Raw genomic sequence first — 15,947 nt, forward strand, 5'->3', positions numbered from 1 at the left:
GGAAATCCCACCCACAAAATGGTAAAGAATTGAGATTGAATTGTTAAACAAGTAAATAAGGGGTAGAAAATGCATGAACATTGTACATTTAAAAGCTTTAATTAATTTTATTTTTAGCAACATGATAAGTTTGTGTAGTTGTCTAGTGTGCATACTCTTTTTATTATCAAATTTATGGTGTATGCTACTTATGTTGACAGACATAAGTAAGTAAATGCTGGGCGGATATCGGATTTGAATGGCCCGGCTGGTCGACATTGCTACAGAGGTCAGCGTACTGAAGGACTTGATATTTTGACGGAGATCGTGGCGCAGACTGTGGCAAATGAGAAGGTAACGCGGTGAGCAGAACCACTGCAAGAGTGACTGTTTAAAGGGTAGACAAATGTGGTGTATGCTACTTATATCTGTCAACATAAGTAGTATATAACACCCATCAGAAGTGGAATGCCTGGCAGCGAAAGATTAAGAAGATCGAACCGAAGAGAACGGGGACAGAGAATAGTTTTAATAACAACAGGAATGAAGGAACGATGAAGTTTGTAAAAGACAATTGATGGAAGGCTTGCAAATGAAATATTTAATGTCAGGTTCTCATATTCCACGAAGATATTCTGTAATTTAGTATTAAACAATAAATCGGTATTTTCCAACTGTGTTCATCTGTAATAAATTTATTTAAAAACAATATATTTATTACATTACAATTTAAATATTCACTGAAAACTGGGAGGCACCCAACAGGTATTTTTTTTCTAGTATGTGACTTCTCGGTAGTATTCACCTACCAGATTCTCGTTAAGGGATCTAAACATTAAAAAGTTCGTCGAGAGACCTGAAGGTTCTAAGGAGACTCATCCTAAGGTGAAACAGTCATTCAGTTCTTCAGAGCAGATTATGAAGACAGAAAGGTAAGAACAAAATCAAGATAACTATCGAACACCTGTGTTCATGAAGGCATTAAACGTGTTTGATCTATGTGTATTCCTTACTAATAAGATTCAAGAACAATGGAACTTACAAATATCCTTAACAAACGTTGACTTTTTTGTGTTCATGTTAATTTGATAAATACACGCCCGACAACTGATCTATTTACTAACTAATTTGATGCCACTTATAGTTAGGTTAATAACAATTCAAAGTTTGGTCTACAGCTTATTTAGTAAACAGAACTGTGCGTGTTTGCATTTCAAATCAAGAATAAGTTCCTTTAAGACTGCAGATTTCAGGCTTTTTTTGATGAAGCATTATGTTTTGCCGAACACCACTTTACTGTCTATATGACGAGCTGAATTTGAGAAAATAATCTTTGTGTGCATAGTTTGATTAAAACACGAAGTGACTTTGCAGTTCAGGAGACTTCTACAGGTATTTAGAATGATGGAAAAGGAGATTGGACGGAGTACAGTCGAGAATCCTTTCTATCAACCGTGAAAAAATTATTGGACGGTCATCGAGTAAGGTTGCTAGTTAATTAAAGTTTAAATTGCATCATCGAATTCTAACTCAGTATTTCTAGTCATTAGGCACTCTTCAAAAGAACTAAAGGTCCTAGGTTTGATTTTTGTAGTCATGGTTGTATACTGTTATTGAGTCATTTACTAGGAAGGAACAGCTGTCCAGTAGCCCTTGATTTTCAACCGTACGTTAAACGAGGTCTATTTGTGGTGAACATCACTTATAAGTTAACTCGATCTTCAAAATAACTTCAAGTAAATAATTAAATATTCAAATTCACTTGGTATTGTTTTACTTGAATCTTCCCATTGATATTTAGGACTTCAGTTGATCAGTCTATTATTGGCATATGTGCATACTGTGCGTATTGCCTCGATATAGCCTTAATTCACAAGCATGGTAAGCAAAGATGGATATTGGTTAGCAGTGGAATCTAGGACGTGCGTTTCGTCCTATTTGGGACTCGTCAGCTGAATGTACCTGCATCTCAAAGTGGATATCAACTCCGAGATGCGGTTACATCCAGCTGGCGAGTCCCAAATAGGACGGAACGCGCGTCCTGAATTCCACTATCAGCCACTATCCATCTTTACTTATAATTAAGTGTTCAACTACATTTTGCTACACATGAATCGAAAAATGTAAAACGTGTCGGTACAACAAATGTATTAACTTCTCATAAAACAAATATACCAGCAATTTTTCTTTAATGTTTACCGTTAATGACTTAGGTAGTAACTTTCATGACCTAATTGAGAAAAATGATGAATAGTTTAGTTAAATTGATGGACGTAATTTTATGCTTGTTTTTCGAATAATTCACACAATAAAATTGTGGAAAACAGATAGAGAACTAGATAAAGGAATAAATGATTTAGATTTTTGCTTATGCGAATATGTTTAGTGGTGTTCTGTTTTTTGAGCATAATGGTTTAATTGTAAATCTTTCGTTGTTCTTTAGGAAAACATCAATAGTTAATTAATATTTAGACATAGATTATGAGTATAATGGTATGACATGTCACCGATTATACAGTCATCCACAGGCAGAGAATTCCTTCGGAAGGCTTTAAAATTCTGGTCCGAAGAACTCGAAGAAAAAAACATGTGGCATTCAAATCGATCGCGAATCAACAAGAATATCTGTGTATACTATATTTACAAGAAAAAGGTCAACCGCTTAACTGACTGGAGCTCAACTAAAAACAGTCTACAGAAATAAGACAGCATATAGAGCAGAAAAAGATTCCAAGGATAGCCATTTACAGACAAGGTCATAAGTATACGCTTAACATTCAGCGGTTATGGAATACTGAAATCCATAGACTCTACATGAGGTCAGTACTAATAATATTGCCCAAAATGTCAACCGGAGGTTCCTAATTAAAATAATGAGGTCAAAGAATAGAACGCAACCAACAGCATGTGACATATGGGATCTTATTCGTTCATATTTAATTATTCAATTATAACAAACAGAAGAATTTAAAAGCAAATATTTTATCTTTTTATGAGATCAGTTACCTGAATTCACCAATATATATATATATATATCAGTATTTATATGTAAATTGGCGACTTGGACCCAGAAGGTTGCGGTAGAAACGCTAACACATCACACACTGGTCTATTTAGTCACAATATGATGAAAAGTATATATTCATATTTTCCGGACACTTACTACTTCTAAGTCATTATACACTTGACTTGTGGACAATCCTTACATCATAATAAATATGTAGACTAAAAAAGTAGGATTAACCAAAAACTTAGTCAGACTGATGATTATACGTTTGAATAATCCATAACACATGTAACACTTCAATGTGATGATCTGTCATTCAGCTTGATATGTTACTTCATAATGGGCAAGTAAAAAGGGGATTAGTACAACGTACATAGCAAATGTTTACGTAGTCGGTAATAGTTATTTAAAAACAGACACTTGATAAGTAAAAGAAGACCATATCTTACAAATATTTGCATTTTGTTTGTTTTTTTGTAATTTACTGATAAATCAAAGAGGTATTTCTGTTGAAGAATTGTTCAGTTTGTAGGTGGTATTTGTCAAGGAACGATCTTATTTATGGTAAGGATGAAAATCAGAGAGTATTGGTCAGGTGCTCAGTCCCAACTTGGGACTCATCAACAATGTATATGCTTCAATGGGTTAAAGATAAAACGCATGATTTACTGATTTGGCGTTTGACATCAATCCGTGATAAATATCATCAATAAAGCTTTAAAAAGTGTCAATCAAAAAGATGGTAAGACTTTCAAACTTTTCAATTTCACATGAAGAACGAATATTATTTGATCAAAGACATCAGATGTGTTTCTATTGCACGAATATTGAAATTGATCACAAGCAGATGATAATGTGGTGTTTTTGAAGACTTATTTAAATAAAAGTTACAATCGTCAAAGATTTATTTTCATAGTTGAAAGCGTGAGTCAATTGTAGCTAGACCACCATGGAAAACCTGAAATCATTGAACGGCTGTTTCGTCCAATTATGGGACTCCTCATCAGTGCGGGTCCACGATCCCGCACTCGCGGGATTCGAACCCAGGACCTACTAGTCTCGAGCCAGAGCCCTTAGCCGACAGACCATTGAGCTGGCCGGCATCCAACGGTGTTAATGTCTAACTTCAACAGACCCACGAAGTTGAGCAACCGTTCACCAATTGTCTTCAGTGAGTTGATATCTCACGACAGACATGGTTTGAACTCCACTGGTCACTGCTTCTCACTAGAACTCCTGGATGTACTTCTCGAAGTCAGTCACTAGTAAGCATATGATCTCCACAAAACCCCTTCTGATAATTTATTCTCTTCTTTTAAAATAATGTTGTTACCAACTGAATTCATTCTAACACAAAAACGACTCTATAAGTAAATAAACGTATGACTTTCACTTTACTTAAAAGTTTCGCTACCGATGAGCTCTAAAACTTTAAGGAAACGATTTTCAAATAGTCCTTAACATCATTTGATGAAGAAATTTCTTACAGTTCGTTTGACATTCATAAATTAATGTCATTGAATAAGATAACTCTTGAAACTATATATATGAAGAAATACGGCTATTCATTTAATAAGTACAATTGCACATACTTAGCTAAACGCTTTATATGAGGGCTAGTGAAATTACTTGACTGTCTTAATCGAAGTAGATGTTGAGAGATTTTGACCTATAGTATAGTAGTTGAATTTGAATCACTTTGAATAACTAATCACATAAACAGACAGTGTACTTTATGTTAAGCTATTTAGATTAGTTTAAACTAACGAATCACCAAGTTATTTATACTAATAAATACCCGTTTTGACAATAAAAGTAAGTGGAGAAGATTTTTAGCTCAGGTGGATGATTTCGGTAGAGTTTTATTCTCTGTGCTGGATAGTATGGTCGTGGAGCTTTCATCATTATTCTGAACGACATCACCCGCACAAACTCCTACCTGACGTTTGTGCTGATGATGTTATTCAGAATAACAATGAAAGCTCCACGACAAAACTATCCATCACTGAGAACAAAACTCCACTAATAAAAGTAAGTCCTTCATTGGTAAAAAATAAATATACTTAATTATTGACAATTATTATTGAAAAGAGTTGCTATGTTTTCCAAGAAATATGTCATTGTTGGACTCAAACAATAATGTCCACTTTATAATTAGTGAAAATATACGAAACTGTCAAATTAGTCTCAGATATTTGTTGGGAGTGATGTGTTTCATAGTTTACACTACGAACTAACTTGAGTTAGGAAACAACTGAAAACTTGAAAGTACTGGACAGCTAGGGAAGTCCTACTCACTGCCTTCTCGTGGCGGGGGTGTTGTTCACAAAAGTGAGAGGACGAAAAGCGAATGTTCGGTGCTTTAACCGGGTTGGTGGACATGGAACGTCCACCCAGGGGAGTTGGAAAACCCTGATTCAAAACCAATGGTGCACATGGGCTCCAGGATCCTGATGAAACGAATGGCGTATGAACCGGCTACCATGGGACTGCATCTCCATACGATGCTCCACTGCCTTGTGGATCAGACCTTTAGAACAAAGGCTCGGGGTGTGGCCCATTAAGAAAACCACCTGCTTTGGTTTGGGCACCTGAGCAGTATCACAGCCCTCACACAAATCAAATGAGATTTGTGTGGCGCATATGTATCTGGTGCTTCCATGTACCAATATTTATGTGTATAAATAAATAAATAATACTGGACAACTGTTTCTGTTTAGCATCAAACTCCGCAGAAATGTGCATCCATAACTTTACTTTCGGTTCAAAATCAGGACCTTTAGGTCACTTGACGAGCTCTTAATATTTAAACTACTTAGTGAGCATTCATTAGTTTATATTTTTAGTTTGCATAAATTCGTGATATTGTACAAGCATCTCTCAATACCATTGATGGATAAATACTCCATATCCGACATAGTTGAACTTCACTGGTCATCGTTTCACAATAGAACTCAGTAAATTACCTATCATAACAAGCTATTATTTAGTGCATGATCATTATTAGTGTAAGGCATCTATGAAGGTTGTTAAATTTTATAGTTTACATTATAAATTGACCTTAAATGACTATTGAAAACTTAGAAAACACTGAACAACTGTTTCGTCCTATAAACTTGTACATAAAATAAAAATATGGATAGTGGCTAAGAGTGGAATACAGGACGTGAGTTTCATCCTATTTTGGACTCGTCAGCTGGATGTAACTGCGTCTTAGAGTTGATTTTCACTCTTGGAGGAACTCAAACCCAGTAACTTTCGCTTCAAACGTCATCGCGTTATCCACTCGGCACTAAGTCCTGATAGCCACTTGCTTGTGCAATGGGATGAAGTTTAAAATCACTTAGTATTGTTTGTTTGAATCTTCCCATTGATCAATGAGAAGATTCAAACAAACAATACTAAGTGAATAAAATAAAAATGTTCAATAAAACGGCGCGAAACCATGAACAATGGGCGATAAATAGAAAAGAAGAATAAAATATACAGTAGGTTCGAGATCTTTTACCTCAAAATAGAAACACTGAAATAAAGACAATTACTCATCTTGATATTGATGATGTAAATGAAACTTACTTAATGTACTTATATTGTTTGATAATGTAGCTGATCGATTAGATACAGTAGTCGGACGTATTGTTGAACATTGTCTGTTATATTTTAAACTTTGTAAATCTTCATATGAATTTCTTAGATTAAATAAATTTGGACGTTGTGATAATTCTTTCTTTTAATGTGGAACATAATTAGGTGGGAAAAAAAGGCAGAAATAAAAATACATTGTGATTTGAAAAGGAATTTAGTTTATGCATTTAAAAAATTGAGAAAATCAGAAACAAACATTATTATTTTATCAGAAGGGGGTTTTGTGGAGATTTTAGTAATTTTATATAGTTGAGATTATGAGTCGATTGAATCTAGAACACCATGGAAAACCTGAAAGCACTGGACGGCCATTTCGTCCTATCGTGAGATTCCCCAACAGTGCGCATTCACGATCCCGCCTCACGAGATTAGAACCCAGGACCTATCAGTCTCGCGCTAGAGCACTTAACCAATAGACCACTGAGCCGACCGGCATTCAACGGTGTTAATGTCTAACTTCAACCAATCCACGAAATCGATTATTTTAAGCCGAGTTGGATAGTGGATAACAGTGGAATCCAAGACACGCGTTTCCTTCTTGTTTGAGGTTCATTAACTGGATATATCTGCCTCTTAATGCTGATTTTCACAGCAGAACTCAAAATCAGTATTTTAAGTTTAAGGATCTTTAAATTTAAATTCAACATACTGTCTTGGTTATTGACTAACTGTGCTCATTTTTTGGTATTGAACATACAAACGGTATTTCTGGAGTCTGCTCAGGAATACAGCTGTTAGACTTATGCACCCGGGAATGGATTCCCACCAGTTTACTAAGGTTTAAAGTTGTTTTAGTTTCATTAAATATCATTATTTCAGACTAATAGTCGATAAGGTGGAAGTTTAATTACTACCGATTTTGATTTATGCTATAACATGATTTAAATAATCCTAGTGAATAGTTTATTCTATTTTAAAAACCAATCTAAACAAGTATTCAGCAGTTGTCCAATGATAATATTTAGCTTGTTCAAAAAATGTATGTAAATAATTGAGCTTTTTTGATTAGATAATAATTCCTCTCGGTTGTATACCATCTGTTGTCTTTTGGTATTATTATAGTTAAGAAAATAATTCTATTTGTTATCTCTTAGACTTTTTACAGTGTCACCCATTCATTATTATAGTGTCAGTTTAGTCGATCATATCATAAAGTAATTTTGTGAAAAAAAATATATATATAAAGAAATCAATAGTTCTAAACCTGTTGGCATTTGTTTCTAGATTTTATAGAAATAGATCCAACTATGATAATGGATAGGATGATTATAACACTGACAGAGAATGAACTTTTAAAAGCCTATCAAACTTCTGTCGCACCGTTGTTGTTTTTGTTATGAAATTTCAGACCTGTTTATTGGCTGTTTTCTTATCATGTGGTTGAGCGTAATTGATAAAGAGTCCTGAAAATTTATGATATTCGAATCTGTGTATCCCTCAGAATCGTAGTCAGATAAGCTAAAAATAAGCTTTTCGAGCGGCAATTGACCACCATAGGACCAAGGTATGCTATTTGAAACTCGTCACCAAGGTATATCTCTTAACTTGAAGAAAACATCTTACTCCTATTAGATGTTACAGGATACCTAGCTTATAGACTAAAAGTGAATGTATTTATCATTAATGAACAAAATAACATATCAATATAATCAACTTCATGCATAACTTAGGAATATTAGATAGATTTATACTGACAAAAATCATGCTTAAGGTGGAGTTTTGTTCTCTTAGCTGGATGGTTCGATCTTGGAGCTTTCATTGTTCTTCTGAACAATATCATCAGCACAAACTTCCGCCTTGAGCTTGTGCTGATAATATTGTTCAGAATAACGATGAAAGCCTCACGATTGAACCATCCAGCTAACAGAACAAAGCTCCATCTAAATTATCCATCTGAACCACAAATCGTCTCAAACATATCAGAAGTCATAGCTAAAGAAAAAAACAGGGGATTATCTATGTTCTGTAAAAATTATCGATGAAAGTCATATTGCGTGGCTCATTTAATTCAAAACATAATACATGGAAGCTATTTTATTCATAAGTTCATTATTTTTTAACTCCGTCTGTAGTCCTTCTGAGGTCACTGTCGGTCCCAAGCCCGTATAGAGGTTTAGGGTCGAACAGTGGGTCAGCAACCCCATCCTGTTGAAAACAATCTTTTTAAGAAGACGATAACCAGAAAAAGTCACTTAAACCAGTTAAACTCTGTCCTGGAAGTTGAAGGAAGAATTATGACACCTCTTAGTAAAAGCCGAAATTCATCAGAGGTCGCTAGGCCGATGTCCTTTCTAACGATCAGTGCGACAATTAACGTAGGTACATGGAATGTCCGGACAATGTAGAAGACTTGGAGGAACAGTCAATTAGTTGCGGAAGTGAGGAGATACATCTTGGTGGTTCTCGAAATAAGTGAAAACCATTAGATCCCAGCTGTATAGAAAAGGTTAGATAAGGGAAAGATGCTGCTGTACTCTAGTCATGAGGAAGAAAACGCTCATCACACGCAAGGAGTCGCTCTAATGCTGTTCAAAGAAGCAAGAAGAGCACCTATAGGATGGGGACCCCATGGATCCAGTGAGGAGAAAACGAATTAATTTTCGACCGTGAACATCAGTTTAATTATCTGAGAAGTTCGGTATAAAAAAGGTAGATAGTAATTTCTAATACTGAAACAATTAATAGCTGCAATAGCTTAAAAAAAGGAACATTGATGTTAAGTTAGTGCTACCAGAATAATTCAAAAAACACTTTTTAAATCATCATTTTCAGATTATTTAAACTGTGAGTGTTGAAATGACTCTGGTACTTTAAAATCTACTTTCTTAATGATTGATCATCAAGCACGTCTGAAAGACCCACATAAATGCCGTCAAATTTCATAATGTAACATTATCGATGGAAACAACATTACACTTTCTTGATTTTCTGTTTTATCAATTTTTTTATGTGCGAAGGTTAGATAATCATTGGGGATGTTTTTAACTCATTTCAACGGCTTTTGTGCTATTATATCCTGTGTTGGAATAGTTCATCTGTATCATTATTACGTAACTATTGGATATTTGTTCTTTCAATGTAAAACATTATAAAATGAAATTAGAGACTGACCAGTTGCAGTCCTAAAAACATCAATGGGAAGATCCAAACAAACAATACTAAGTAAATTTCAACTTCGCCCCATTGCACTAGCAAGTGGCTATTAGGACTCAGTGGCCGAGTGGATAACGCGATGGCGTTTGAAGCGAAAGTTACTGGGTTCGAGTTCTATAGTGAACATGAACTCTGAGATGCAGGTACATCCAGCTGACGAGTCCTAAATAGGACGAAACGCGCGTCCTGAAATCCACTGCTAGTCACTATCCATCTTTGCTTACAATGCTTGTGAATTAAGGCTATATCGAGGCAATACGCACAGTATTTACATATGCCAATTAGAGACTGACCAGTTCCAGTTCTAACACATCGATGGGAAGATTCAAACACAATACTAAACGAATGAAGTAAGTAAGTATTCTTAACCAAAGGGATCATAAAACAGTTCTCAGATTTTTGAAAATAAAATGACGATGAAAACGTTTACAAACGATCACAAAATAAAAACAAAACTAACCTCTAATTTGTTAATTTTCTTTTCTAAATCTCGATTAGTCTCTTCCAATGCATTAATACGTAAATGTTGTTTTGAAACTTCATTTAATAATTGAAGATTATCCATATCAGTTGATATCAGTTGACTAATATTTTTATTTCGATGACCGGTTGTTGTACAGTTTTTATTGACCATATAAGACAACTAAGAATGAGAAATAAAGGCATGTATTTTCTTATAAATTTATATCTATGAAAGAAATCGTCAACATCACTAAGTACTTGACTGATGTCATGTTTGTCTACTCCTTGGTGCGTTGATCCAAATATATCAAAATTAAGATGTGGTGTGACCTCCAAAATATATGGATCGATATAGCAAAAGTGAGTTACCTACAAACTACATAATCTACACGATGTCGAGTCATGTGAACTATTAATTGCATTACAAGTAAGTCATTAGAATTACATTAGTACTTTAAAGACCAGATACGCATGATGTTGATCACTACTCAGAATTATGCTTGCCAAACACAGTGTAATATTAATGCCATATAATTGTAACTTAATTTAAACACCTTTTTAGCAGTTATTAGTATATTGGTGGGAAAAAAGATTCAGCGAACTAATGGTGATGAACAGAAGGCATGTAGGCAAAAATGGATAGTGGCTAGCAGTGGAATCCAGGACTCGCGTTTCATCCTATTTAGGACTCGTCAGCTGGATGTACCTGCATCTCAGAGTTGATGTTCACTCTGGGACTCGAACCCAGTACCTTTCGCTTCAAACGTCATCGCGTTATCCACTTGGCCACTGAGTCCTGATAGCCACTTGCTTGTGTGATGGGGTGAAGTTTAAATTCATTTAGTATTGTTTGTTTGAATTAGAGACTGACCAGTTTCAGTCCTAAACATCAATGGGAAGATTCAAAGAAACAATACTAAAAGAAGGCATAAAGGTAAAAATATAATATATTTAACAGAAAGGGGATGATTTATTAATTGTCATCCAACACATACTTCCAAGATCATCTATATTTAAAAGCCATTGGTAAATTAGTATTTCTAGACAACAGTTTATTTTATTTAGAAACTATTCAAAGTGATAGTTAGATCAAAGGGACATCTAAATCAAAAAACTGTTTTTCTTTGGTTTGATTAATTGTAAAATACTTCAGTTATGAGAAAAAATTTACTGACGGGTGCAGTAAAAACATTATTATTATTATTATTACCATTATCATTAATATTGGTCCTCTACATACTTCGCCTTCATAGGCACGATTCTAAATCAATATATGGATCTACACATAAAACTAAACATAATGATATACGAACTGATATAATAGACAGAATATGTAAAGCGTAGTTAATACTGCTAATATAATATTTAGTATGGTGAATAGTGTAAAGGTTTAAATAGATCAGCTACTACAAAACTAATTTAGTATATGACCTGGGGAATAAACTTGAATGCAATAAATGAGTTGCTTTGCTTATATCTATTAAGCGTTAAGTTATTTACTAAAAAAATTAGGTCACCGACCTGTAGTAGGTACTGGGTTCCCGACCATAGCTAATAATTTGATGCAATGGTTGAGCTTGCCTGTGGTTTTGAGCCATTCAGAGTAAATTAGATGAAATATTTGTTTCTTTAGTTGCTACCAAGAAAGGTTGGTCATTTAATGCTATGGTAGTATTAAGGACAACCACTTAAGGTTCGGGAACAAAACCATATACCTATAGAATCAGACGAGGTTCTAGTTCTTCTAAGCCCTCATTCATAGTCTGACTTATACTAGTTTGTTATTTCAGTGAGAAACCAATTTGGATTTCTATTCAAGTATAACTAATACGAAAGCAAATGAAGCACAAAAATAGTCAGTCATAAATAAAGTAAACGCTGCAATATATGTAAGTCAGTTAAAATTGCCACATTATACTGGATTATTAGTATTATCAGTGTTAATAGACAGTATTTGCATGGGGTGATGTGAATCCAATAGAAAGAGTGAATTATTAGGATATGAAAGTAGGAAACAGTTTTGAAACTCAAGATTTAAGGGAAAACAAAAAGTAGCTGGATTCGAGTTATTCTGACCGATTCTGTGACATGTCTCAGAATATCTTCAAGTATCGGTTACAGCAACAGTGAGGACTCCAACCAGATTATCTGCACCTACCAGTATGACTTAGTTCAACAATCAGTGTCAATGACTTGATGAACTGATGTATGTCTTGGTTTGACCATCCTTAACTTTCCACTAGCCTACTTCTATACCATCATACACCGACTGTCAAGGTAGGAGGTAGTTGAATCCCAGACACCTCAGTCACTGGAAATTAACAACCTCATCAACCGACTTACCGTCTTTACATAGTATCTTGAATCTGAAATCAGAATTGCTCAAGCAATAGTCTCAAAATACATGAGCAATGTTTTGTAAGAAATCATAATCAAATGCTAGTAATCAACAAATATTAATTATTTTTAAAGTTAACACTTCACAACCATATATTAAGCATTAGACATCGATCGAAAATCTGAAAGCAGATAACAGATGTTCCTACCTAATATGTGGAATTCTTACAATTGAGCATCCACAACTCTACCAGAGATCTAATCCACAACCTCCAGATCTCATGCCAAACGTTTAACCTCTCAAGTCAGTACAAAAATATTTAACAACAAATAAATTGAATTATTCGACCGACTAATATCTAAGTGAATTAATTTACAATAATAATTAACAATATCGAAATATTATACTAAACCACTAGGTCAATCACACTATATTGTCTCATAAACCCAAAGCTTTATTTATCCAATACGATGATATAAACTCAATTTAGCTTTAGTTATATCTATAAATAACCTTGACACAAAAAAAAACAGATCAATAGTAGAAACACTTAAAGTGAGTGTGCATAAATCAATGCACCTAACTAAGTAACTAAACTTCGACATTATCAATAGTCATTATTCTTATCATAATGACTATTGATCAACTGTAATATTGCACAATTTTATTGCGTATTTATCACGTGTATATGCGTGTGTGTGTGTGTGTATGTGTCTCATTAGCTGTGCTTTAGTGGTTATGGAAATAAACGTACATATACATATCTATACACACATGTATACACATTTAACAATATTTTGTATGGTGTAAGTATACACTTATGTCTCTTTTTCTTTCTTTCTCATATCACATCTACAATAAGAAATTAGTCAGGAAAGACGAATATTTAAAAAAAAAATATGTAAATCAGGAATTATAATATTAAATACATAAGATGACTTTAATGTTAAGTGTACTATTATCATCATATTGATGATCATTTTGTAGCAGCACTATTGACGTTATTCAGTACTACTACTACTACTACTACTACTACTACTACTACCACTACCACTACCACTACCACTACCACTACCACTACCACTACTACTACTACTACTACTACTACTACTACTACTACTAGTAATAATAACAATAATAAAGTCAGAAATTAAAGTATACGTGTTTATAATTGTGTGAAAACGATGAGTACATACTAAGTTACAGAGTCAATTTTGTCGAATAATTGATAAATGCGTAGGTGGAAGTATATAATATTATTAATCACTCATACATCACATCCAATTGTTATTATGATTCGGAGTATAATGGTTTAGTGATATTTTTATGAAATTTATTTTTCAATTCATTCCATGATATAGTCGCGAATATGAATTAATGTTGAGGAGTTCCACACCAAGATGAAATAGTTGTCCATTGCAATCTGGTGTTCAACGGTTGTCTAGCCAAAGTCGCTCCCAATTCCCCGGGTACGGCTGAGAGTGGGGAGATTCCGCTCTCCCTCTCTAAATGCTCTCACATGGTCACGCGTATAAAGTCTCTGCCAGGGAAGTCTTACTCACTGCCTTCTCGTGGCGGGGGTGTTGTTTACAAAATTGAGAGGACAAAAAGCGAATGTCCGGCACTTTAACCGGGTTGGTGGACACGGAAAGTCCACTAAACAATCTCTAGTATTCTCTCTAGCTAGTAATAATAATAATAGTAATGATAATAATAGACTTTTATCCAAATATTTATGCAATAACTATGGAAAAAGATATTTGAGAAGAGAGAATTTTTGTTAGACGATATCATTTAGCAGTGCTGTACAATTGTATTTACCGTCAAATTGTTATAATGAAAACAGGGAATTATTGAGTCAATAACAGTCGCTAATAGAAATGAGATGTGAAAGATAAGCCACTTAAAGATTATTAAGAAAGATGAAAACATGAATGAACACATGTCAAAACAATCCACAAAATGATATATAGAACTGAGATGTGAGAAATAATTGATAACGGGAAGATGAAAAAATGGAAAATGAACACATGTAAAGAAATGACTGACAAAATATGAAGAGATGTTATGATTATGGTAAACTAAGGAAGTGAGTACACTGTTTCTGAATACAGAAATCGGGCTTGAAATGATAAATCTCCAAAGTCTTTGCTATGCACAAGTTTCTTATCTACTACTCCTTCGAACCAGTTCGTCTAACATCGTGAAGAAATGTAAATAAATATTCTGGTATGGATATATGACCAAAAATGACCAGATGTTCGACAATCGAGCCAATAGCCATTTTGCATTTACGTTTCGATAATGATGCTGGATAGTCCCTGGAAATGTGTTTGGAAAGAGCACCCTTTGTGCGATTGCCATAACAAGTTCTATAGGAGCAAGTAAACTGATAAATACACAATGGGGTAGGCCGTATATCTTTGACACATTTTTGTATCGGGCATCTGCCGTAAAATACAGTTTGTAGTTCAGCTGAATAAAGGGTCTTCAACAACGATCTGGATAGCCTATTTCTCAAGGTCTCTACGACTGTATCTCCGTCGAAATAAATTATCCTCTTACTACGTTTGAAGAGATTACGGTTCAACTAAACCGAAAAACGGAACGGAAGTCAGCAACACGACAACTAGACGAGCTAACCTTTTCACTGTGTCCCAGCCCTGCTAACTAGAGAGAGAAAACCAGATTCAGCCTAGGGAAAAGTATATTCTACAAGCAGTCGGAAGCACGAAAAAACAGGTACATAACTTAAGCGTGTATATAAAACATAAAAGTGTCCTTGGAAAACGTCACAAAATAGCGTATTAAAAGAGGAAACGAACTAATGACATTTAGGGTCCTTCCAAGCGGGAAATATAATCTGAGGATAAACGTAGGTGTTTTTGGTGCGAAAGCGATAAATTAAGATTTCCAAAATAAAATTACAAAAATAAGAGATCTAGCATCCCCAACACCCCTCTTCTTCATCATCCTGTATTCTTCAAGTGGTCAATAATTCTTCACTTCTCAGTTCTTTATACCATTTTGTGGATTGTTTTGACATGTGTCCATTCATATTTTCATCAATAAGTGTATTATCTTTCACATCTGGTTTCTATATTTTATTCCATTCTTATTACTTCTTGACTATTACAAAACTTTAAATTCTGATTGACTTTTAGTACTTCTATTAATGACTCAATAATTCCATGTAAACATTTGACGGTAAATACAATTGTACAGCACTACTAAATGATATTGTCCAAAAGAAAATCTTCTCTGAAAAGTCTTTCATTTAGACAATAGTTTACAATTATGTCTGAACAGATAAATAAGTATTATCAGAAGAGATTTTTGTGGAGATTTAGTATTTTCATAGTT

At 34.3% G+C, this 15,947-nt stretch overlaps 1 protein-coding gene and 1 non-coding gene across 2 annotated transcripts in view; both read right to left on the reverse strand.

The window, feature by feature from the left end:
- Smp_138100 (hypothetical protein) overlaps positions 1-15,947 on the reverse strand; it is a gene marked incomplete at its 3' end in the record, with an annotated part of 87,411 nt that overhangs the window by 59,830 nt on the left and 11,634 nt on the right. The window contains exon 4 of the mRNA XM_018791273.1: positions 10,245-10,427. Within this exon, the coding sequence (XP_018645550.1) occupies positions 10,245-10,427 (183 nt within the window). The remainder of the gene's footprint in view (positions 1-10,244; positions 10,428-15,947) is intronic.
- On the reverse strand, positions 10,972-11,038 carry Smp_tRNA_01310_Gln_TTG.1.1. The gene has a single exon. It is a non-coding gene (tRNA).

Source organism: Schistosoma mansoni (genome assembly GCF_000237925.1).
Source record: "Schistosoma mansoni, WGS project CABG00000000 data, chromosome 3 unplaced supercontig 0124, strain Puerto Rico, whole genome shotgun sequence".
Classification (NCBI taxonomy): domain Eukaryota; kingdom Metazoa; phylum Platyhelminthes; class Trematoda; order Strigeidida; family Schistosomatidae; genus Schistosoma; species Schistosoma mansoni.